General features: G+C 50.4%; 1 protein-coding gene and 1 long non-coding RNA gene across 9 annotated transcripts; one reads left to right on the forward strand and one right to left on the reverse strand.

Moving 5' to 3' along the window:
• Positions 1 to 1,526: 1,526 nt before the first annotated feature.
• SV2A (synaptic vesicle glycoprotein 2A) lies at positions 1,527 to 24,997 on the reverse strand. 8 transcript variants are annotated; one of them, XM_064588420.1, is made up of 15 exons: positions 23,131 to 24,997; positions 15,065 to 22,961; positions 11,503 to 11,527; positions 10,569 to 11,320; positions 9,319 to 9,499; positions 8,128 to 8,279; positions 7,884 to 8,017; positions 7,194 to 7,283; positions 6,840 to 6,950; positions 6,573 to 6,661; positions 6,094 to 6,258; positions 5,799 to 5,932; positions 4,513 to 4,719; positions 3,743 to 3,902; positions 1,527 to 3,365 (listed from the first exon to the last, which is right to left on the reverse strand). In XM_064588420.1, exons 4-15 carry the CDS (start codon positions 11,188 to 11,190, stop codon positions 3,182 to 3,184), a joined length of 2,229 nt encoding a protein of 742 aa, XP_064444490.1. In that variant the 5' UTR covers positions 11,191 to 11,320; positions 11,503 to 11,527; positions 15,065 to 22,961; positions 23,131 to 24,997; the 3' UTR covers positions 1,527 to 3,181. The 8 variants fall into 8 exon arrangements, with proteins under 8 accessions (XP_064444490.1, XP_064444489.1, XP_064444488.1 ...); XM_064588419.1 differs by having other exon boundaries at positions 10,569 to 11,527; positions 24,712 to 24,997; XM_064588418.1 differs by having other exon boundaries at positions 10,569 to 11,527; positions 23,324 to 24,997.
• Positions 5,885 to 10,745, forward strand: LOC135364123 (uncharacterized). Its single transcript, XR_010410736.1, has 6 exons — positions 5,885 to 6,022; positions 7,755 to 7,988; positions 9,284 to 9,485; positions 10,126 to 10,215; positions 10,302 to 10,485; positions 10,614 to 10,745. It is a non-coding gene; the product is annotated as an uncharacterized LOC135364123 (long non-coding RNA).
• Positions 24,998 to 24,999: the final 2 nt, after the last annotated feature.

Genomic DNA, 24,999 nt, shown 5'->3' on the forward strand with positions numbered 1-24,999 from the left:
TTAAGCGTCTGCCTTTGGCTCAGGTCATGATCCCAGGGTCCTGGGATCAAGCCCCGCATCGGGCTCCCTGCTCTGCGCGAAGCCTGCTTCTCCCTCTCCGATTCCCCCTTGCTTGTGTTCCCTCTCTCGCTATGTCTCTCTCTGTCAAATAAATAAATAAAATCTTAAAAAAAAAAAAAAAAAAAGAAACACTCCCGAGTTTTTGTTTGTTTTGAAAATTTTATTTATTTGAGAGCGTGCATGCGCTCAAGTGGGAAGGGGACAGAGGGAGAGGGACAAGCGACACTCTGCTGAGCAGGGAGCCTGGCAGCATGGGGGCTCAATCTCAGGACCCCGAGATCATGACCTGAGCCAAAGGCACTTAACTGACTGAGCCACCCAGGCGGGCCTTAAATTTTATTTTTTAAGTTCTGTTTTATTGTGGTAGTAACACTTAACCTGAGGTCTACTCTTAAATGTTTAAGGGTACAGTGCATCATTGACTAAAGGTACAGGGTCATACACATCTCTAGGGCTTATTCATCTTGCTTAACTGAAACTTTATCCCTTTGATTAGTAACTCCCCATTTCCTTCTCTCCCCTACCCCGGCAACCATTATTCTACTCTTTGATTCTATGAATTTGACTATTTTAGATAACTGAGATAGATAATGGGATCATTTGGTCTTTGTGTTTCAGTAACTGGCTTATTTGACTTAATGTCCTCATGGTTCATCCATGTCATCACATACTGCATAATTCCCTTATTTTCTAAAAGCTGAATAGCATTCCGTTGTATGTATAGACCACATTTTCATTATCAGCTCATCTGCGGATGGACATTTAAGTTGTTTCCACGTCTCAGCTATTGTGAATAGTGCTGCATGGGAGTGCTAATATTGCCAAGATCCTCATTTCAGTTCTTTTGATAAATATCCAGAAGTGAGGTTGTTGGATCATATGGTAGTTCTATTTTTAATTTTCTGAGGAGCCTCCATACTCTTTCACATAGCAGCTGCGCCATTTTGTATTCCCACCAACAATGTGCAAGTGTTCCAGTTTCTCCACATCTTCACCAACACCATTTAGTTTTTTTGTTTTGTTTGGGTTTGGGGGATGGGTTGGTTTTTGGTAATAGCCATCCCGACAGGTGTGAAGTGATGTCTCATTGTGGGTTTGATTTGCATTTCCTTGATGGTTAGTGCTGTTTCGTATATACCTGTTGACTATTTGTATGTCTTTGGAGAAATGCTTATTCAAGACTTTAGCCCCTTTTTTCAATCAGTTACTAGTTTTTTGCTACTGAGTTATAGGATATTACCCCAAGTTTTCAAATCTGGGAGACTGAGAGGACCCTCCATCTCCAGAAGTGAAAAGGGGAGGATAGAGAGGCCAAGTGAGGAAATAAATGTGGCGCATCGTATCACTCTGGGCTTCAATTTAGGGAGAGAGGAATAATATTTCCATCTCACCACCTTCCCCTCCCACAGGCAGAACAGAGTTGAATGCAGGTGGAGCAGCAAAGAAGCAGATGCAGCCATTTGGGATTTTAAGGATTTATTTTCTTTTTCTTTTTCATCAATATTTTTCTTTTCATTTTTCACATCAACAGAGTTGGGTTTAGGGGGGTTCCCCAGGAGAGCAGGAGAGATGGATGGGTCCCTCCAGGGGGCACAGGGGAGAAGGCTGCGTCCAGCAAATGAAGGGTGAGGAAAGGGGGTACACACCCATACACTGGGCACTGGAGAAGGCGGGCCTTTGAGCACAGACACCAGAGTTCAACAGTCCCCACCTGATTCAGTGTTACAAAATGGGGGGAGTGACCATAGGGTGGGCGCACCAGACACAACATGAAGAGGGTGAATTTGGATTTTCTTTTTTTGTTGTTTGTGTTTTCACTTTTTAACGTTTTACAAACAGCTAAAAACTACAACACATCACAGCTACAGTGGGGGGGGGGGGCAGGAGGGCACCAAAGAAAGCAGCCACACTGGGGTGAGGCGAGGGCAGCTTAACCTACAGGGGCTATCACGTAGAAAGGTGAGATGGGGAAACTGAGGCTTCGGTCCCACATGAGGGGTCCCTGGCTTATTGCCCAACCTCTTCCCACTCCAGAGGAGTTGCTGGGAGGGCCCCTGCTTTCTGCCCCTGCCCCAGCTCCTTGTGCTTTTTGATCTGCTGGTTTGACCACATGCCTGGTTTCTTTCCCTCCCCTGCTACCCTGCCTGTGAGGGGACAGCTTGGGGGTGGGAGGGTGGCTGTGCCGTCCCTGTCTGTGCTATAGTGGGTGGAGCCTCTCACTCTAGAGGCCTGTGCTTCTTGAGAGGAGGGGAGGACATGGACCTTGTCAGGGGCCCTCAGGTCTGTCTAGGCTGTGGGGCTCATCCTAGCCTGGCCCGGGGCTCCCGCCTCCCAGGCCTGGCACAGAAACAAGATTAGGGGAGGGACCACGGGAGGCAGGGGCGTGTGTGTGTCCATGGAGATTACCCTTGGCTTGTATCTCAGGACAGTATAGCGACACCCCGCCCCACGGCACATACACACACAGTGTTACACGTGCATTCACACACACCGTCCTGCTGAGCTGCCTCAGAACTTAATCTCTAAATAAATAAGAATCAGAAGGCTAATTTCATAAAACTCAGGCTTCTTACTTGTAGCCCAAATTGAGGGGGGAGTGGAGGCCAGGGGGCTGAGGTTTATTGCTACTTTCCCAGCGTCCAGCAGGCGTGAGAGGGCACCTGAGGCCCTTCCAACTCTAAGAAGTTCTTTTGGTCCATAGCCTACACCGAGCCCCAGCCCCCAGCAGAACCACATGCCCACGGTTTCACCAGGGCCTAGGCAGAGGGGATGCGGGGGGCGGGCGGGAGGCCTGTTCTGGACCCCCTAGAGCCAGGAAGAGCTAGGGCCCCTCACTAACACCGGGGGAGAAGGGTGGGGACAAGCCCTCTCTTGTGCAAAGTCAACGGGGGTAGGAGGTGGGGAGTTGAGCTGCATCCCGAAACTGGGACGCAAGAGCCTTCCCTGTAGTTCCCGCGCACGGGTCACACACATGCACACGCGCACGCACACACACACGGCTAAGACACGGAACACAGGGCAGTGGGGACTGAGGCTTCTCGGGCCAGGGGGGCAGGGCAGGGAGGGAGAAGGAGCCGTAGGTCTCACAGTGTGCCTGCCGCCCTCAAAAGCCCTGCGGCGCTCACTGCAGCACCTGCCCCCGGGTCTCAGGCAACTTCAGGGCCAGAGAACTCCCGAGGGCAAGCGCGGCTGAGGCAAACAGGATGGGGGCAGCCTTGGTGATTCCCACAAAGGATGTGAAGATGCTGATCCCCAGCACGGCCGCCAGCTTACAGAGGGCATTCAGGAAGCCGAAGGCTGTGGTCCTGCTCAGGAGCCCCCAGTGCAGTAGGAAGGGGAGACAAGGAAGAGGCATGGGAGGGTTTGTGGGGGATTGGTGAGTAGGTGGGAAAGTGAAGGAGAGATGGCAGGCAGTGTCCGAGAAGGAGAGGAAGGATGGAAAGATGAGAGAGGGGAGGGATGTACACCAGGGAATATAGATTGGGAGGCAAGGGGAAAAGAAGACCAAAAAATTAGGTTAATAGTTAAGACTTCAAGGAGTGAACACCAAAGTTACCAGCTCTTAGAGGAGAAACTCAATGGGAATGTGTGTCCTTCTAACCCTAAAGATGATCTCCCATTCAGCCCACTTCCTTACAGAGGCCCGAAACCGGCGGCCCTGCCCCCACGACACTCCAACTACCTCTTGTCCGAGGGGTAGAGTTCAACAGTCAACACGTCCAGCGCGTTCCAGGATGCAATGCTGACCCCCCCAAAAAGGCAGAGCAGAGCGATCATGGCTGACTCGCTGTTCCCAAACGACAGGAAGAAGCAGGAGACACAGGACATCACGCTGGAGCCAGCTGGAGTCAGGAAAAGGAGGGAACATGAACCTGGCCACAGTGATGCCCATCCACAACCCACCCCGTGCCACCAACCAGGCTTGAGGGTAGCCCAGGATGAGACTCTTCTTCCCAAAGGACTCAAAAGGAAGGCTCTTCACTCATCCCCAACCTCCCTTATCATTATCTTTTTATTAATAATATCAGTAACAACCATCTCTTCAATGACAGCTATGGGCCAAGGACCTTGATGCTTTACATGCATTGATCTAATACAGCAACCCAGTGAGGCGGGTACTGTCATCACCCCCATTTTACAGATGAGACACTTGGGCTCACAGAGGTGAAGCAACTTGCCCAAGGTAGGGGGTGGGGTTGAGATTTAAAACCCATAACCTCAAAGCCTGTGTGCTTGCTATTCTGCCTACCTCCTTTACCCCCCAGAGAAGCTTCCATGCCAGGCCCCACCCCATCTTGCAGCCAAGACCTAAACAGAAAACAAGAGAGAGAGAGAACCTTCTCTGGCTAAGCTCTTCCTTCAGAATGAGGTAAGAAGCATGTTGACAGCCTCACCCTGCTCCCCGGCCCCCAAATCAGTTCTGACACACACCACCAGCCACCTGCCCCTTACCAAGCATTCGGAGCCTGCCAATCTTGTCCATGAGCAGCGCAGACACGATGTTCCCAGGAAGCACAGCCAGCGTCCCCAAGAAACTGACAAAGTACACCATATAGGCGCCTTCCCCCGTCCCTGTCACATCCAGTGGGCAGCCCTCCTTGTTGTGCAGGAACGTGCTGTTCACCAGACGGCTGTTCACAAACTTGTACTCAAACAGGTCTAGGGGCCAAGACCAAGAGAGGCAGGCGGTCAGTGAAACGTGGGAGGGAGGCTGCCACTGCTTAGGGCTCAGGGCGCTGCCTTTGTGGGGTTAGTCAGGGGTGGAGGGGAGGCAGGGCTCTCAAAAGAATTGCTCAGGACCTTCATTACAAAACATCAAATGATAGCACCCTAGGAACTAGGACTGTTCCTATGGTGCAGGAAATTACCACAGTCTGTGAAATGGAACAGTGGAACTGGCTGTTTCCAAGTTGTCTCATTAATAATCTTTGCTTCTTATTCATTCTTTTTGTCTGCCCTAGCTGACTATAAGCAATAGCGGTGCCACGGGTCTAGGAAAAATTACTGAGCCAGATATTAAAAATCATTACAAGTCCTTTCCATTATTTTTCCCTGCAAGGTGGGAAAAACTCACCTAGTACTCCATTAGAGGTGGGATCCTCAGTCTAGCTGACAAAGCAGCATTTCATGTGCATATAGTTTGAGAATCACTGTTTTAAAAACTGGACTAATGTGGGGTGCCTGGGTGACTCAGTCAGTTAAGGGGCCGACCGTTAATTTTGGCTCAGGTGGTGATCTCAGGGTAGTGGGATCAAGCCCTGTGTGGGGCTCCCCACGTCTGCTTGAGATTCTTTCTCTCCCCTTCCCTCTGCCTCTCAAATAAATAAATAAATCTTAAAAAAAAAAAAAAAAAAGCACTGGACTAATGCAATGATTTCCAACCTTTTACCCACCAAATATCCCTTTTATTGTTTTTTTTCCCTGAAGATCCTGTTTGAATGAGTTTTGCCCTCTTCTGCAGAAGTGCATTAATAACACCACAGAGTTGCGTTAGTTCCAGCTCAAAGGCAAAGAAATTTGATGCTTTTGCCAGATGTTCTTAAAACTATTACAGAAAAATGTTCAATTTCCATTCGATTTTCGGAATTCTTGGTGGTAGCTAGTAGGCCCCCATACCACCAGGGCCCCAAAGAGCTCAGCTTGTGAACCCTGAGCTAGGGAATGAGAAAGGCTCCTTCTCCCCTCCTCAGGGTCCTCCCAGTCCTTTGGTCTGTCAGCCACCAGCCACACCACCTTACCAGTGTTATAGAACACAGTGTTGATGAACGTGCAGTTGCGGAAAAATGTGTTGCTCGAAGTGACATCCTCGAAATAACACTCCTCAAATAGGGAATCCTCAAAGGACACTGACTTCAGACGTAGCCCAATGAACCTGGAAGGCCAGGATGATGAGACGTACTTTCCCTTTATCCTCATACCCTCCTCCAACACTCGTTCCCTTGGAATTGAGGAGAAACCACAGGTATTTACCCCCAAACACCCTGTCTCTGAACTCCCAGACTCATAAAATGAAATGGAAAGGTCCCCACGTACTTGTCATTGAAGTATTGTCCCCCTCTGTGGATCTGATTCTCCAGAGTGAAATTAAAGGTCACATGCTCCACATGCTCCCCAGAGAACAGTTTGGTGCGGGCTTCGTAGTCCACCGCCTGGAGATGGCGAATCATGTCAGGAAACCAGACAGTCAGGCCATAGTAGCTGAAGAGTCAAGACAATGGAATCAGACAAGGCTCAGGATTAGGACCGGGGGGTCCAGAAGTGAGGGGATAGAGAGTCAGGACCTTGCCCTCCTCTCCAGCCTCCACCGTCACTACTCCTCCCTTCACCAATTGCCGTGGGTCTGGGGGACTTCTCATTTTTCTAACCCCCCCCAATGTACTCTCTTATCTCCCATGCATTTGCTCTGCCCTTGGCCTAAAACAGTCTCCCCACCACCACCCCACCCCCAGCCTATCCAACCTCCATTCGGTCTTCAGGACTTAGATCCCCACCGCCCCCACATGCCTCCTCACCTGAATGACATGGTAAACCACACACCCATCATCATCAGAGTGATGCGTCGATATTCTGGACCGAAACAGGAGAGGAAATTCCCCCAAACCTAGGTGGAACAGAACCAAGTCAGAGAGTGGCTGTGCTAACTTCTAGCACCCCCAGGCACCCCCTTCTCCTACCTAACTCCTTCTCTCAGTTTAGCCCCCACCCCACCCCCACAGCCCTGACTTTGTCTCCACCTCTCCCACTCCCTTCTCTTTCTTCGCCGAACCATCCCTCATTACCTGGCCCCCCAGGCTCAAGGCCCGGACCCCCCAGCGCTGGTACCAAGTCCCCGTGTCTGACTGGATTTCAATCAACTCATCCTCCTGATGAATCGTCTTAATGTGGGTTACCTGGGGTCAAGAGAAGGGGTTAGCAGTCACATAGTCTGTATTTCCCAACCCCATTCAGGTGCCTCCGTTTCTCCTACGGTAACAAAAGGCAGGCAGGGGCGGCTGTGCCATGACCCTGAGAGATGACATGGAGGGAGGGTGTGGTCGGAGAGGTCAGAGAAGGTAGGGGGTGGAATCCAGAGAGGCGCCACTGGGGCTGGGACTGCAGGGCCGAGGAGGGTCGCGGGCAGGGCTTTGGCTTACTGAGAAGACACGCTCAGGATGCCCCTTGGCTCGCATGTTGGTGTCATGAACCTGCTTCAGCACCATCCAGGCCTCATCGTGCTTCCCATTCTAGAACCACAGACACAGTTCCCATATCCAGTTAGCTCCTCCCCGAGCCAGGGTAATAGGCCCCCTCCCTGTGATTTCTCTAGTCACAGGATACAGAAATGCTCCCACCTCCACCTCTGACCTCTGGGCACGGACATCACCCACTCAGAAAGAGCCCCAAGTAGGGATACGGCAAAATATAATCGGCCTTGGGCAGTAGTAAGGGGAGCCCAGGAGACAGATGCAACTACAGGTCCTAGGGATCCCCTGGTACGATGGGAAGAGAAAACTGAAAACAAGGGAACTGATGATAGGGTAAGTGGGTCGTCGGAGAAGCAGCATCCTAACCCTGCTGGACCAAGATCTACTTGGAAGGGGACGAAGTAGAGGGTGGGAACTTCTCTTGAGCTATAAAGTAAGGGCTGGGGCCCCTGCCTGCAAAATCTTAAACCACCCGTGGGTGAGCAGGTACCCTGGTTTCTCCACGCACAGAGCCCCTCTGGAGACACATCACAAGACAAAGGAAGCAAGATAAAGTCCCCAGAAGTGTGGACCCTGTGAGGGTCCCACAAACCGAACCCACCGTGAGTGCTTGAACACAGAACCCCCTGCCCCATTCACCTCCAGGAAGAAGCGGGGGCTCTCCGGCTGTGTGGTCAGAGCGCCGATGGCAAACACCGAAGGGAAGGCACAGACGAGGACAAACACCCTCCAGCTGTGGAACTGGTAAGCCGACCCCATCTGAAAGCTCCACCCTGGCAGGGACAGTCAGCATCAGCAGAGGGGCCAGAGGCTGGGGGCTCCCACCACCAGGCGCCCCAGCGAAGAGGGAGAGGCTGCGGTGCATTCCCTGGGGGCTGCTCACCGTAGTGGGGGATGATGGCCCAGGCCATAGCAGCTGCATACACTCCACCAATCATCCAAAACATGCAGAGCCAGCTCAAATGCTCCCCACGCTTCTCCTGGGCCAGAAACTCCGAGAAATAGGAGAAGACAATGGGGATGGACCCTCCGATCCTGGAGGGCATCGTAAGAATTAAGCATTGGAAAACGGCCCTGTTCCTGATCCCCTGCCCCCAGCGCTTGGCACCCCCAAGCGCCTTTCATCTTCCACACCTCAGTAAAGAGACTTCTTAGTACCCAGTACACTCCCTCACCAGCAGCCCGTAAGCACCCATCCTTGGGACCCTGGGACACAGGCAGGGAGGTCTCAGGGAAAGGGGAGGCCCAAACGTTGCATCTTGAAGATAACGACAGAGTTGCAAGAGAGGGAAGATAATTATGGACGAGAGGGGGAGTCCCCAAAGGAAAAAGATGGGCAGAGAGGAGTCTGAGGGCAGGTATGTGGGAGCAGGCCAGGAAAGAGCTTGCAGCCAGGGCGAAGAACGCATGCTGGTGGCTCGGGGAGTGTGGGAGCATGGATGGGTCAAGGCTTCAGAGTTCCGGCAGCTGTGGGTTAACAAGGTCTGTTGTCAAATGCAGGAAATATGTCATGGGGGAAGGGGATAACTCAAGGGCTCGCAGGCGCCCAGGGGTAAGGCTGAGACCCACCAGGCCTCTTCATGGAGCCAGGCTCCAAATGGAACTAGAGGGTGGGATGGAGGACTCAGGAGTGGACCAGACATGGAATGGTGTTCTGGGCAGGCGGTAGATGGGTCCTGGACAGGGGGAAGCTGGCCTAAAGACGGTAGGAGAGGGGCGCCTGGGTGGCTCAGTCGTTAAGCGTCTGCCTTCGGCTCAGGTCATGGTCCCAAGGTCCTGGGATCGAGCCCCACGTCGGGCTTCCTGCTCAGCGGGAAGCCTGCTTCTCCCTCTCCCACTCCCCCTGCTTGTGTGCCCTCTCTCGCTGTGTCTCTGTCAAATAAGTAAATAAAATCTTTAAAAAAAATAAAAAATAAAAAATAAAGACGGTAGGAGAAAGGAATTCATTCACTTCATACAGATTTGAGGTATGTCTGTGTGCCTGGCACTGTGCTGGGCTCTAGAAATACACCAGTGACCAAGGCACAGTCCTCCTTCAGGACTGCCTCCGGGGGCTTAGCAAGTGGCCACTCACCCAATCCCAGAAAGGAGGCGGCAGAAGAGGAAAGTGCCATAACCCTGGACGAAAGATGAGAAAAAGGCGAAGACGCTGTTGACTGAGAGCGAGATGAGCAGACACTGCCTCCGACCCAGCCGATCAGCCAGACCTCCCCAGAGGAAGGCTCCCACCATCATGCCCAGGTAGACTATAAGGCCTAAGGGAGGGAAACAGAGGCAGCAGGGCTATGAGCAGACATGCTTCCGTTCTCACACTTGTTGAGCATTAAGTGAGCTAGAGCTGCAGCAGAATGGATCAAGGAGCTGGGAGGACTTCGAGAATAGCTAAGTCTACCCAGAGATGAGAGCAAGTAAAGAGAAGAAGTGTGAGCAAAGACGGAAGGCCATCCCCGCAGGCCAGGGGTTCAAAGGCAGGAATACAGACTTGAGAGACCCCCCAGAATTCTTTCTCTCCCTCCCGCTCTCTCTTGCTTGCTCTCACCTCTCACTCTCTGTCTGTCTCTCTGTCCCTGTCTCTCTCTCTCACACACACACACCACCCCCATCTCTGGCTTGCCTGGAAGGAGGAACGGCGCGGCCCAGACTCCCAGACTGTCCTACGGTCCCCTCTCCTCTCCCAGCCCTGATGCCCTCAAAGCAGCAGGAAGGGTCTCTTGCGTCCCTGGGAAAGCAGCTCCATCCCTTCAGTCCCCCAATGAAATCCCCCACACAGAACCCAGCTCCAGTGCTTCTGGTCCTAAAACTTTCCTGTTCCTTATTTCCTTCCTACATTCAGAGTTGGAACTAATCTTAAAACTCATCTATTCCAAACTCTGCATTTTAGCCATGCTTCAGCTAAGCCCCAAGGAGTGGGGATCTGCCCAGGATCTCATGGCAACTTGGGAGCAGAGCAAGACCAAGAGATGCTTTGTGGGTGAGTCTAGGGGGCTTCCTCCCTCAGGGTCCACATGAGGAAGGGCCACTAGAGACCACTCACTGGCCCTTGGACACTCCCAACAGGGGTCTGTGCCACCATGGCCACCTCCTCCAGAACTAACTAAGCAGACCACCGCCCAAGCCCCAGCCCAGCACGAACAGCCTCACCGTGACCCAGTGTCAAGAGGAAGGAGTGAGGGGAGAGTGTGCAGAGGAACTCCAAGCCCTCTGGAGACATCTTGGGACCAGGATCCTAGGGAGCCCAGCGGTAAGGACAGGGGTTCTCACAAGCAGAGGTGTTTCTAGAGTTTGGGGCAGGACAGGGCTGGAGGGCCCCCCAGTGTGTCTTACCTAGCATGCCTTTGTTGGAGTCTGACAGGCACATGTCTTTTTCAGCACTAGGCAGCACAAAGCCCACCACAAAGACTTCCACACCATCAGCCATCAGCGCCAGGCCAAGCACGAAGTAGAGTGTCCACTGGAAGCGGCCGTGGCCACACTCCCGGAGGATGGCTTCGTACTGCTGAGCTAGCTCTTCCCGTTCTTTACGCCGTTGTGCCTCCCCCCGGCCACCAGGGGGGCCCTCCCCATTGCCCAAGCCCCCCCTCCCTCCAGCCAGGGGAGCCCCATCTGCCATCCGCTCGCCTTTGCCCCCAGACTCTGCCCGGGGGATGCCCTGATATTCCCCCTCGTAGATCTCATCATCCTCATCGTGGCCCTCGGTGGCATCACTAGATGCGCCACCTTCTTCCTCATCCTGGGCCCCTTCCCCACGGTAATAGCCATCAGCAGGGGCAGGGAAGTCATCATCATCCTCCTCCTCCTCAAAGCGAGAGTAGGATCTACGGGAATATTCATCCTGGACTCTGTCCAGGCCCTTCACCACCTTCTTGGCCGCATGTTTCTTGACTTCCTTGGCAATGTCCTTGGCCCCACGGATGAAAGCTGCCCGGTCTCTGAAGCCTTCTTCCATGATGAGTCTTTGGGAATGCTTCACTAGGTTTCCGTCACTCCCTGCTCCTTATTCAGATTTTGCTCAAGGACTTGTGAAGTCAGAAAGTCTCCTTCCCCCAGTTATTTAGATGAAGTGTGTTCAAATATCTCTGGGCACGGAATAGGAGAAAATAGGGATGTCTAGGAGGGGAAAGGAGGGAGAGCAGTTCTGGCCAATTCAGTTGGATACATGGGGAGGGGAGAGGGGGAGCAGGGGAATAGGAAGGAAAGGGGGAGCCAGGTTATGGGGGCTAAGCTGGGGAGCCAGGATAACTCAGGAAAGGCCGCCTACTTCTTCTCTAGAAGCTTCTGGAGATCTAGAAAATATAAAAGGGGAAAAAAAGGAGGTTGTGAAGCCTAAGATGGTCAAGAAGGCCAAGACAGAGCTCCCGACAACCCAGAGCCCCCTGGGGCCATGTGTTAAAGATGGTCTCCTTGCTTTAAGCCCGCACTCAGTAAAAAGGGATGACGACCTGAACCAACTGTGGACCATTTGGCATAAGGCCCCTTACTTTGACCTTGGAGATCAGTCCTATGAGATTTGCTCCAGAGTCATGGTCACCTAGAGCCCTCCTCCTGATCCCCTGCCCCACATCAAGATCAGATCCCTTGCTTTACCACCAACCTGCAAAGAACAAAACAGGAAATATGAGAAACCAGAATTCTCTATTCTCGTCCAGTCTGGCTTTCTCACTTGGGGCAGAGCTTGGAGAGAATGTGTAGGGGGACCAAGTCCTCCCAACTGTTGGCTTCGGCCCACTGATGGTGCCTGAAGTGAGGTTTCCACACCCTTCCCCTCAGGTTCTGTGTTTACAGGCTTCACAAGGAGGGGTCTTCTCAGTGGTAAATGTTGCCTTCCAGAGTCAGAGAGATGTAGGTTTGACTTTTTGCTTCAGCACTTACTAGTTAAGTGACCTCAGGCATGACTCTGAACATCCAGGCCTCAGTTTCCTCTTACTTAAGAAGGGGAAAGTAAGGATTGAATGACATAATGTGTATAAGCTCCTGACCATAGTACCTGGCACACACAAAGTGACAAAGAAATACTAGTCATTACTCTTTGTGATGATGATAATATAGTGAGATCCTCTCCACTCCCTCATGAGGCCCCAGAACAAAAGCCACCTCTGGATGCACACGAGGGTAAGGAGCAGAAAGGGATATTGGTAAGGAGAAACCTGGTTCAGGGCAGAGCACACGACAGTTATTATGACCCAAGTTGAAATCCCAGCTCTGCCATTTATTTACTGACTGCTCTTGGGCAAATTATTTAATTTCCTTAAACCTCATTGTCCTTATATTTAAACTGGGGGTAATTTTATTTTTCTGAGTACACAAGAGAATTCAACCTCACAGTAGACATTCTATAAATATTAGTTTTCCTCCTTCCTACTAGATTGAAAAAAAAATGTGAAGGAAGCAGGAAGCAGCAAGCGAAGAACAGGGGGTCATACTTGGATGCTGTTGCCCAGTAGCCTCCCAAAACAGAGTCCCAAGACCCCTCTGTGTTCAAATTAATTCTAGCAGATGGGCCCACACTGTCTCCCTCCAGACAAACAAGGGGAGACCTGGAACCTGAGGTCATGGAGAAGAGGCGATGTCTGGCTGCTGACACCTTCCTTCAGGACATCATCCATGGGCCCCTTCCCTGGTGCAGGCGGGAATACAAATGGCTGACCAGATCCATACTTTTCCAGCATGGGGGTCTAAGGTCCATAGCTGTGCCTCTTTTCTCCAGGGCCTCCTTTCCTAATCCCCCTTAATCCTTTCTGCTCCTCCTCCAGGAGTCAAGGAAAAAGGAGTCCACAAATACTGCACTGCGTAGGAGGCCAGGATAGAATGAAGGGGGCCTTGGGCCTCCCCCCAAAAAAGACATCCTCCAGAGGGAAGCATAGGAGAACCCCCTTTCCTTCATAGAAGCAGAGGAAGCAGGACGAGATTCTGATCAGAGATCATTCCCCTAAAAATATCCTGCCCGCTGCTCCCACCCATCCAGGGCCTTCATTAAACGTCACACACGCATACAGGAGCCCTGGTAGAAGGGGGTAAGTCACGCTATGAGGCTCAGAGAGAAGCACTGGCAAGCAGGGCCTTAGCCCCTCGGGCCAGATGTGAGCAGTGGACCACGATAACCAAAACCAGTGACCCCTATGTCACCTTCTTTTCTTTGTGGTTCAAGGCCCAAGCCATCCCCCATGCAAGAGAGGGAACTGTGGAATCCCCTCACTGCATGGCCATTTGCTTTCGTCTCCTTTCATTCCCATCTAGGAGCTTCCCCCACCCCCAAACCCTGAAGGAGACAGATGGACCCACCAGGAGCCACATCCTGTGTTTGTCAACACTATTTATCCCTGAGAGGTACATGTCGGGTAGATAAGGCCCCCAGAGCCACAGCAGGATATGATGTCTCAGCAGCCAGCTTCCCCAGGGCCAATGAGCCCAGGAGGTCAGAAAGGAGAGAAAGAAGACAAATTCTTTGAGTTGGTGAGGAAGTGGTGCTATTTTTAGCCCCCAAAGCAGCACAGGATGGCTAAGCCTGTGGGAGAGAGACAGGACTTGAAGAGCTGGAGGTTATAGGAGACAAGATTCAGGGTTACATGGCCCTTTAAGGTTGGCTGGCTCCACCTGACCGGAAAAATGTGCCCAGGAGATTTTCTGCAGAATGGGGGAGGGGGCTCCTGAGCAAATGCTTCCCTTCAGGACGATAAGAAGAGGGTCCAGAAGCCCCCACCCCCAATCAAAGTCCCTGACTTTGGGAATCACCCGGATTCCCCAACCCTCCCCAGCGCAGGTGACAAGGTCATTAAGAAGCAGTGAGTTAACACATCCACCGACAGGGAGGTGGGATAAAAGAGCGGGGATATGCTGGAGCTCCCCTCCCTGTTACCGCTGGGTGACTGAGCCTCAGCCCCCACCCAGGAGGCCCAAGGCTGAACCTCCTCTCCCTACATCTTATCCCAGGGTTAGGAAGATGGAGCATTCACAGTTCTGAGGCGGAAAAAAGATGAAGGTGTCAGCTGAGAATGCACACAGCAGAGGACTACAGAGAGGGAGGGCCGCAGGCAGAGACCTCCAAAGCACGGGCATAGAGACCGCCCCAACCACTATTCATTTGCAGCAATAGCCCCCCAGCACCCCCTACCCCAGCTCGCCTCTGCTCTGGCATAAGAGAGGAGCGCCTAGAATTGACTGAACCCATTCTCTGAGTGCCTCCCTCCCCGCCCCCCGCCCCCCCCCCCGCCCCCTTAGTCCTGCCTCTGGGCAAGCGCCCATTATCACTCAACACCCCTTCCCCCGACCCGGGAGCGACGGCCCAAAGCCCCGCCATGCGCGCTTCAACCCGGGTTGTTTACCACCTCTCTACCCAACCTCTCCATTCTTCCTTTCCCTTCCCTTCCTCCTTCACCTGCCCTTCTTCCACTGCCCCCCCACCCACCCAAGTCCAGGAGCAGACTGAGGCAGTATCCATTCTCTGGCCCCAGCCAAGGTCACTTATCATTGGGTGGGGGGAGAGGGGGAGGGTGTGCAAGGTGAGGAGGGCATTGGACTTTGAGGGAACCCTATCCCACCTAAAAAAAAAAAACCCACCCCGTTAATATCTGAGAGGGTAGTAGCGACTTGGCTAAGGTAGAGAAAAACACCCTTACTCCATATATGTATTCTGATCAGCACGGCAACTGAAATAAATATCCATTCAGACCACCACCAGCGCCCTCGCCCCTAAAGCGGGAACGGTTACCTCCCCGCCCCCCCCAGCCAAGCAAAGCATCGGAGGATAAAATGGCTGCAAGGCAAGGCAAGGATGCTTCTGCCCCGGGCGGGGTGGAGGTAAGAGACTGAGAGAGGGGTCTCACCTGGCCTGGATGCCGCGGGGAAGGGAGTCCCGGGTGAGGGCGGGGGTCCCGGGCGCGGGGCTGGCGGCAGCGTCGACTGCTCCGGGTACCAGGGAAAGCGGCAATGCAGACCTGCCCCCCCATACACGCTCCGGCCCCGCCTCCGCCCGCCTCTTCCCTCCCCCCCGCCCCCCAGCGCCACTGAGCACCGGGAGAGACCATTGTTGGGGGGGTGGGGAGCGGCAGAAGAAAAGAGGATGGGGAGGGCCTCGGGGCACCAGGGGGCAACGATGAAGGGGCCAAGGGGGTTGTCACAGACACAGCTGGAGAGGACACACAGCCCTTCCCCAACCCGTTCCTAATAAAAGATGAAAGGCACTAAGGAAAGAAGAGTAATGTTAGGAAGACTAGTGGGAAGACAGAAAGGGAGGTGCGGAACAAGGCAGCCCCTTTCTCAGCGCCCCATTCCTAGGATGGCAGGCCTCAGGAATTTCAGGGGTTCTCTCTCCCTCCAAAGCACCTCCCTTCTTCCCCTTCTCCACTACTCCCAGCCCTACCCCTTTCCCACGACCCTCTCCGCAATCCGGAGGGCTCAGAATCCAAGTTTACCTGGCCATTTTAGAGAAAGCAAGAATAGCAAGGTTTTTAATCCTGACCTGCCAGAGGTAAGACTCCTGGATAGATCCCTGCCATCTTTCTCCAGAAACAGAAACAGCCCTGATTTTTTATTTCCAATGCAGACCTCCCATCCTCCATTCAGTTGGTGGCAGCAGAGGTGAGTAGGGGAAGAAGCTGAGGGGGATTTACAGGCCTAACCAACTGGACATTAACCCTTCTATTCATTTGCTCCACTGACTCAAAAAGGGACTCCCTCGATGCTCCATCCAATTCCTTTTAACACACACACACATACACACACACTTCTGCTTCTGGGGCAGGAAGGAACGAACTGGTTTCAGTTCTGATAAAAGTGAACTTTTGCCTAGTGACCACTTCACATGACCAGTCAATGAAGAATCTAGCCCTGCTTATCAGCACCAATGAACCTCTTTTTAAAAGCAACTTATCTAGGGATCCCTGGGTGGCTCAGTTGGTTAAGCATCTGCCTTCTTGGCTACAATTCTCAGAGATCCCAGACATACCACTTGGTGACTGACCCTGCTGGTTAGGTGAACCTTGTGGTTTGGGATATATATATACTGAATGTGTCTACCTATTCTAGGTGAGGGCTTAGGATATTTTGGACAGAGCACTGACTAGAGGCTCTGACCTGGGTTCTCACTTCGGTAAGCTGTGGGCTCTTGCTCAGGTTCTCTGTCTCCGTGAACTTCAGTTTTCTCATCTGGAAAATGGTGCGCTTGGACTAGATGCTGCATCAGCTCTAATAGTGTGTGATTCTACCTTACTAAACATGGAGGTTTCAGAATGCGGAAACATGGTACATGGAGAGGCCTGGCAGGCTGTGTCCTAAGAGAGCTCCAGGTGGGATTTGCAGTGTTGAATGTACCACTAACAGGAATGTCAGTCTAAAAACAAGAAACCAGTTCAAAAGGCAAAGTGTTTATTTCGGATCAAAGAATTGCAATTCAGTGTACATAGACTTAGGTTGAAACCCAAACAGTGTCCCAATTACAGGAGGTGGACTCAGGGTTTTTATTGGGGAAAAAAGGAAGATTAGATCAGTTGCTTTTATTTTTTTGAAGATTTTATTTATTTATTTATTTATTTATTTATTTATTTGTCAGAGAGAGAGTGCACAAGTAGGGGGAGCAACAGGCAGAGGGAGAATCAGGCTCCCTGCTGAGCAAGCAGCCCTGATGTGGGACTTGATCCCAGGACCCTAGGATCAGGACCTGAGCCGAAGGCAGATGCTTAACCAACTGAGCCACCCAGGGATCCCTAGATAAGTTGCTTTTAAAAAGAGGTTCATTGGTGCTGATAAGCAGGGCTAGATTCTTCATTGACTGGTCATGTGAAGTGGTCACTAGGCAAAAGTTCACTTTTATCAGTTTTTTCAAAGGAGATTTTTTTCGTTCCTGTGGATGTCTTGGACTGTTGGCAGTTTGGCCCAGTTCGAGGTTTAGAAAACAGGATGTGCAAGGCAGTTCCGCTGAAATGACTGTTCGGGCTCAATTTTAAAAATGGCTCCCGTTATGTCATTTTTCATAGGGCTGTGGGCCTGGGTTTCACAGACTTCAAAGCTACATCTTGGAAATACTTGACTGTGCCAATGAAGTTTACAGTCTACTGAAATACGAAGCCATGATACAGAAGTATTAATTTACCATGAGAAATTTTCCTGTTGCTCAGACTCATATCCAGCACATTCTCTTCTTTAAGCCAAATTAGAATCAGAATGTCAACATATAAATGCACAATGACATAACTGAACAGGAATATTTTTATCTTTAATGGCATCCAGCCATCCCCAGTAAGGAGTCGTGCCAATGGGTTCAGAAAACTCTTCTTGGCTACAATTCTCCACCCCCATCTCTATTCTATGGGCAGCCTTGCCAGTAACTCCTGGACTACTCTAATTCTGTTGGCTAAAGCACTGTTTCCAGAATGGTATTTAGAAAGTCTGTGCCCGCATGGGCCTCAGGGACTCTCCCTTTACTAGGCTTCCATTGCTGACCTCTCTTCAGCTTGGTACTTTATTTAAATATGTTAATATTTTCAATTAGGTTACAGCCAAATCTTCTTGCTGGCAGGGAGCTGGTTCTTCTCTTTAAGGTGACTTTGCATACTCTCCACTCATCCATTACTTGCTAAAATAGAAATCCTATAGTCATAGAGAGAAAGGTTGTATATATTTTTCCAGTTCTGAGGAAAGACTTGATCATTTTTCCCAGGAACCACAGACCCATGCACCCCACCAGCTACTCCTTCATTGTCTCTTTGCTGAGTCCATTAACATAAGAGTTCCTAAGGTGTCAGTCCCGGCCCCTTTCCCCCTTCCACCTGCTCTATCCTCACTTGTCAGCTCCGACAGTCTTGGACTTGCAGACCTTTCCACCAAGCCCAAATTCAAAATCTCCCATCTGTCAACTCAATATCACTGCATGGATACCTCCTTAGCATTTCAAATGTGGTATGTGTAAACAAGCTTCCGAATGAGGTCTTAACTCTTCACCAAGGTGTTCAGGCCAGAAACCTTGGAATTATCCTTGTTTCCTTTCTTTATCAAGTCTTGTTAGCCCCATTTCAAAATATATCCTGAAATCTGTCACTTCCCCACTACCCCCTAGTCTAACCCACCATCATCTTATCCTTTGCCACAGCAGCCTCTTAACTGATTTCCCTACTTCCAATGTTGCTCTGTTAAAACCCATTATTCTCAGTGGTGGGGGTGATCCTCTAAAATCAAATCTGATCCAGCAGATACTCTCCCAAGAGAAATGAGTGCGTGTGTCCCACAAAAAAGACAGGCATGGGTATTTTCCTAGCAGCTTCATTCATCATATTCAAAAACTTCAAACGTCTATCAGCCAAAGAATGGTTAAACTTAGATAAACAAATTGTGGTATATTCATATAGGGAATACCACATGACAAATTTTTAAGAGACTGAAATACTATATGCAACGGGATAAAAAGATCTCACAAACAAAAGACTGAGCAAAAGAAGCTGAACCAAAAAGATACATACTATATGATTCAATTTATACAAAGTTCAAGGACAAGCAAATTAATCTACAGCGATGGAGAAAGTAGAGGCTACCACCAGGAAATGGAAATTGTGAAGGGGCACAAGGGAGCCCTCTGGGTGCTGGAAATGTACTAACATCTTGATCTAAAGGGTGGTTAAAGGGCTGTGGGGGGTAGTACATATGTAAAAATTCACTTAAGACCTATGTGTTTTTCTGAATATGTTAAACTGCAATTTTTAGAGAAAGTTTTAACGAGATTTTACCACTCCCCTTTCTTTAAATCCTCCAGTGGCTTCCCACTGTACGAAGAATTCTATCCGAACTCCTAATCAAGGCCTAAAAGGCCATGTGGGATCTGGCCCCACCTGCCTCCCCAACCTTCTTCCTCATATCTCTGCTTCCGCCTCACTGGTCTCCCTGCTGTGCCCGCAACATGCCCAGTGCAGATGCCGCAGAGGACCCTGGCACTGGGGGGTCCCGCTGCCTAGGACTCCCTTCTCCCAGATCTTTGCCGTATCATGCATGCCTTCACTAAAAAGTCGCCTCTTCAGATGACGCTCCCCCTTCCCAGTCACTATCCTATCATCCTGCTTTGTTGTTTTTTCTTACAAGATATCCCTCTATAAAATTATTATTTATTTACTTTTTTAATTTTTGCCTTCTCCTACTTAGATTGTTGGTTCTAAGGGAGCAAGGACCTCCTCTGGCATATTTACGCTATATCCCCGGGATCCACTAAGTAAACACTTAATGAAAGAGCATTCCAAATAGGTTAAAGATTATTACCTTTAGTGCCTGTGATAAATGTCTGCTTACTCCCACTAAATATGAGTGTTGAACTAATAGGTAAAGAATTTGTTTGAAGGAGGGCGCCTGGGTGGCTCAGTTGGTTAAGCAACTGCCTTCGGCTCAGGTCATGATCCTGGAGTCCCGGGATCGAGTCCCGCATCGGGCTCCCTGCTCAGGGAGGAGTCTGCTTCTCCCTCTGACCCTCCCCCCTCTCATGCACTCTCTCTCATTCTCGCTCTCTCAAATAAATAAATAAATAAATCTTAAAAAAAAAAAAAAAGAAAGAATTCGGGCTCCTGGGTGGCTCAGTTGGTTAAGCGACTGCCTTCGGCTCAGGTCATGATCCTGGAGTCCCAGGATCGAGTCCCGCATTGGGCTCCCTGCTCGGCAGGGAGTCTGCTTCTCCTTCTGACCCTCCTCCCTCTCATGCTGTCTCTCATTCTCTCTGTCTCAAATAAATAAATAAAATCTTTAAAAAAAAAAAAAGAATTTATTTGAAGGAATATAAGTCAATTGCCTACTGAGAGTTGCCCCATGTTTTGTCTCTTTTCCACAACAGCTTATATTAAGAGGGGGAAATAAGACTATGGCCCAGGAGGTGGTAAGTGGGTATGTAGGGATGATGAGCATTTACCTGACATGGACACTTTTCTGACCACTTTATACTGACCACATTACTCAACCCACCTCCCCATTAACCTTATGAGATAATCACCATTTACAGATGATGAGATTGAGGCCCTGAATGCCTAAGTAACTTGATATAATCACACAACTCAGAAGTGGCAAAACTAGGATTGGAACCTAGGCAATATAGACTCAGAGCCCTGATGCTTTCAAAATGTATCCATTTGGGGTGCCTGGGTGGCTCTCAGCTCAGGTCCTGATCCCAGGGTCCTGGGATCGAGCCCCGCATCGGGCTCCTTGCTCGGCAGGAAGCCTGCTTCTCCCTCTCCCACTCCCCCTGCTTGTGTTCCCTCTCTGTCAAATAAATAAATAAATAAAATATTTAAAAAAAAATTTTTTTTAAATGCATCCATTTAAAGCATACAGTTCAATGGGTTTTAACAATGGGTTTAACAATGGGTTTTAATTTAACAATGGGTTTTAACACCCATGTAAGCACCCCCTTGATCAAGATCATTTCCTTTGCCCCCAAAAATGCCCTTGCCCCTCTGCAGTCAATATCCCCATCCCTGGCAACCACTGATCTCCTTTTGGTCACCATACATTAGATTTGTCTTTTCTAGAGTTTCATAGAAGTAGATTCATACAGTATCTAGGTCTCTGGCTTCATAGCTCTGGGTTTTAGAGCTTTCCAGGGTTTTTAACCACTGCCTTATAAAACTTCCTGGTACACTTTGCCCACTTACCCAACAAACTGGCTACTTCACATCAGCCGCCGCCCTGCATTCCATCACTGCTTCTACCCACCACACTCTAAACACATGAGATTGTCAGGATGGGGAGAGTAAAGGGACAAAACAGGGTCAATGACAGCACCTCTAAGATACCATAAAGTTCCAGGGAGAGATGCTAACAAGTGACGCACAAAAAAAGCTCCTGTCCTTTAGGAGTTTATAACCCGGTTAAAGAGAGAATATCTTATAAGAAAGCTGATAAGTGGGTGCCTGGGTGACTCAGTCGATTAAGCGTCTGCCTTCGGCTCAGGTCATGATCTCAGAGTCCTGGGATCAAGTCCCCCATCAGGCTCCCTGCTCCTCGGGGAGCCTGCTTCTCCCTCTGCCTCTCTCTCATGAATAAATAAATAATCTTTTTTTTAAAAACCTGACAAGTAGCAAAGGAAAACATTCATTCAACAAGTATCTATTCAGTAAATATAATATAGTATAATATGACTGCAGCAATTGGCTCTAGGGTTCAGGCAGATCTTGGTTCAATTACTGCATCTCTCATTTCTTAGCATGTGACCTTGGTCAAGTAACTTAGTATCAGTTTCCTGATCTTAAAATGGGGGTAATAACAAAACCTACCTCAGGGGATTGTTATGAGGATTAATGGAGGATAATGCAGGCCTTAGGAGAGGACCTGGCCTATTAGTAAGAGTTCAGTAAGTATTAGCTGTTATTATTTTTACAATTATTATTGTATATCCCAGGCACCTTCCAATACTCTCGGGAGATAGTTTAATAGAATGAGATTCCTGGGGCGCCTGGGTGGCTCAGTTGGTTAAGCAACTGCCTTCGGCTCAGGTCATGATCCTGGAGTCCCGGGATTGAGTCCCGCATCAGGCTCCCTGCTCAGCAGGGAGTCTGCTTCTCCCTCTGACCCTCCCCCTCTCATGCTCTCTATCTCATTCTCTCTCTCAAATAAATAAAATCTTAAAAAAAAAAAAAAAAGAATGAGATCCCTTAAGGGTTCAGTGTAATACAGGGATTCTTAGATTGGGATCCATGAACCTTGTGGAATTTTTGCTTCAGGATATTGAATACATATGCAAATATGTCTTTTTCTTGGGTAGGGTCCATAGTTTTTGTCATAGTCTCAAAGCTGTCTGTGGCCCATAAAATATTAAGGACCCCTGGTCTAGAGCATGAATTCTTAATAGGGGTGGCATCACCCCCTGCCCAGCGGTCAAAAACTAGTTTGGGGCGGCAGGAATCTTAGCTACAACAGTGGTTTGTGTCCCCCCCAAAGGGCCCTAGTACATAAACAGATATACAGCAGGTCTGTGATATTAAAATTTCATGCATGGGGGAGGGTAATTTGAAAACAATGTCTCGTGGTGGGGGTGGGAGGGGGCAATAATAAAAAACGTAGTTGAAAAACCCTGGTTTGGTAACAAACAGATGTGTGAAGTGAGGTAAAGAAATATAGGAGCAATGTAGTCAGGCGTCTGAAACAGCCGGGGCGGGGGTGGGGGCGGGAGAGCTGGGGGTGGGTAGGGCTGAGGGGGAGAGCTGCGGGGGGGGGAGAGCTGCGGGGGGGGGAGAGCTGCGGGGGGGGGAGAGCTGCGGGGTGGGGGGGAGAGCTGCGGGGTGGGGGGGAGAGCTGCGGGGGGAGTCAAACTCAGCGGCTGGAGGAGGCACTCCAAAATTAGTGCTGACTGAATGAGAGCGCAGAGATTCTGGGCGTGAGCGCCTGCGGCAACGGGGGCTCGGCCGGGAGAAGGCGGGAATTCCGCAAAGGCACGAACGCGCTCTGTGACGCTGTGGAGTCGTCCGCGCGCCGTCTCTCAGGTAACAGCCGAAAACACCACGCAGGCGCTTAGGTGAAAAACCCAGCCGGAAATCATGGGCTCCAGGGTAGCCGTCCCTGACGTCCTCGCGGAGGATCAGCTGGAAGTCAGTTCAGGGGACAGACGCCGTGGAGGCCGAAAGGACACGCAGGCTGAGGCAAAGCCTCGCACCGCCTGGCGCGGCGCCCGGGGCCCCGCGGGAGCCAGCTGCTGGCCGGGCCGCCTTCCCAGCGCCGGGACCTCCGCTTCCCACCGCAGCCAAGCAACTGCGGAGCGCAGCTCTGTTTGAAATGAAGAGGTCCATTAAGCCCATTGCGACTCAGAAGCCTGGCATCCTTAGCCATCCACCGTGTGAAATAGTCATGCCGAATCTTGACAACTATCCGCTAGATGACCCCATTTGCCTGTGTCAACTCACCTCAAAGCCAACATACCCAAAACTGAACTTACCATTTCCATCCCGCTCCCCCAAATTCTTCCTGCCGCATACTCTCGTGCTGATTGCACTCTCCCTTTCATTTCCCGACATCCACTCTGACTCCTCATCCTGCTATTTTGCCCTTTAAATACCTCGCCGACGACATATCCCTTCCTCTCCATCCCGGCTCCAATCACAGCCCTCCTTTAGGACTTCATCGCTCACCCGCATTATTGCCAAATGGCCAACCTGGCACCTTGCCCCCAGTCTTCTCAGACCTTTTCTCCCCACTGCTCCCGCCATTCCAAACTGCAAACCTGTCACTCCCTTGCTTAAATTCCCACTGTGGCTTCCTCTCGTGGACAGCAGCTTCCTGCAAACAGTGTGCGTGACAGTGGCGCTCACGTGGGAATTCCCTCAGCACTTTGGGCTGCTAAGCAGAGCCTGGACGGCAAGAATTCCTGAGCCAGTAGCTTCCGGCCCGAAGCAGGTTCTCCGCCCTGGGACAAAGGGCAGGGAGTCCCCCAGCTAGCTCTGACACCCAATTTGGGGCATTATCTACTGTGCCATCCAGCAATCTCTGCTTCCACTCAGAAACACCCCGTCCATCTGGAATGAGCTTCCCTTTCACCCCCTGGCAAACTTCTACCCTTCCTTTAAGATTACATGCAAATGTATCACTTTTTTCCCAGGAAATTTTCCTGGACTTTCATACCCGGTTAGATACCCTTCCTCATGCTCTCAAAATGTTTTGTTTCATAATAATCTTGTAGGTGTCGGCCTACTCCCTCGGTAAGAGCAGAACAGAACTGCCTTGCTCGTCTTTGTATTACTCAGCTGCCACCCGCGGGGGTCTCGTAGCCATCAGGTTACGTGAACGAGAACGATGCAAGAGAACGAGGGGCAGGCTCACCTTTTTCACTTTTTGCCTAGACTTCAGGAAAGTTCACAGGCACATAAACCAGAAAAAGAGCTTTAGGAAAAGGGCGGTATCAGAGGATTAAATGCAACGAAGAACAGAAAGAAGGCCATTGGATTTGGTCTAATTACTGTAAGTCTTTGAACACAGATTTAAATGGGATGGAAGTCAGGTCTGGAAGGACTGAGAATGAAAAAAAAAATAGGAATAAGATCCAAATCCCTTATCCATGATGTCTGAAGGTAAAGAATGGAAGAAAATGAAGGTTTACTGAGTTCCTACGGTCCCAATTTCCAATTGCAACGGTTTTGCAATTATGTAAGATATTTATTTATACGGTGTCAAAGGAAACCAAGTTTATGCTCGGAGAAATCTGGCTTCCCTCCATATCGCCCCACCCCAGTGATATCAATTTCCATTCATCTTTGGTTTATCTATTTTTAAAATACAAATGTACAGATCACGTACCACCTCTTGGATGAGGTAGCATATTACACATTCTGTTCTGGTACTTTCTTCACTTGATGTATGCTGGAGAGCTCTCCATAACAGTATATAGTCTTTCCTCACTTTTTATTGCTGCTATGTAGATTTACCAGTTTGTTCAACCAGTTCCTTACCAACAGACAGGAGAGTTGTTCCAGCCTACTGTCATTACATACAGTTCTGCAACAGGTGGCTTTGTGCACGTTACCTCGTATCTTTGCCAGCACTATCTCCAGGAACTTCACTTTTGTCCTCGCATCATGGTCACAATCACCTTGTGTCACGGCTACTGGATCTCAGCTTATAAACTAAACATAGCCTTTTAAAAATGCAATAAGCAGGAGCGCCTGGGTGGCTCAGTCATCAAGCGTCTACCTTCGGCTCAGGTCATGATCCCAGAGTCCTGGGATCGAGGCCCGCATCGGGCTCCCTCCTCCACGGGAAGCCGCTTCTCCCTCTCCCACTCCCCCTGCTTGTGTTCCCTCTCTCGCTGTGT

The sequence above is a fragment of the Mirounga angustirostris genome, unplaced genomic scaffold, assembly GCF_029215605.1.
Source record: "Mirounga angustirostris isolate CCGP_5_RB_7025 unplaced genomic scaffold, mMirAng1.0.hap1 SCAF_4, whole genome shotgun sequence".
Taxonomy (NCBI): Eukaryota; Metazoa; Chordata; class Mammalia; order Carnivora; family Phocidae; genus Mirounga; species Mirounga angustirostris.

Excerpts from the sequence above, each read along its gene's own strand:
- SV2A (XM_064588419.1), bottom strand. The coding sequence starts at position 11,190 with ATGGAAGAAGGCTTCAGAGACCGGGCAGCTTTCATCCGTGGGGCCAAG. Across the intron at positions 8,280-9,318 it reads CGCCTCCTTTCTGGGATTGG|GATCGGAGGGTCCATCCCCA; the intron begins GTGAGTGGCCAC and ends GATGCCCTCCAG. Across the intron at positions 3,903-4,512 it reads TGGCAGGCTCCGAATGCTTG|CTGGCTCCAGCGTGATGTCC; the intron begins GTAAGGGGCAGG and ends TCCTGACTCCAG.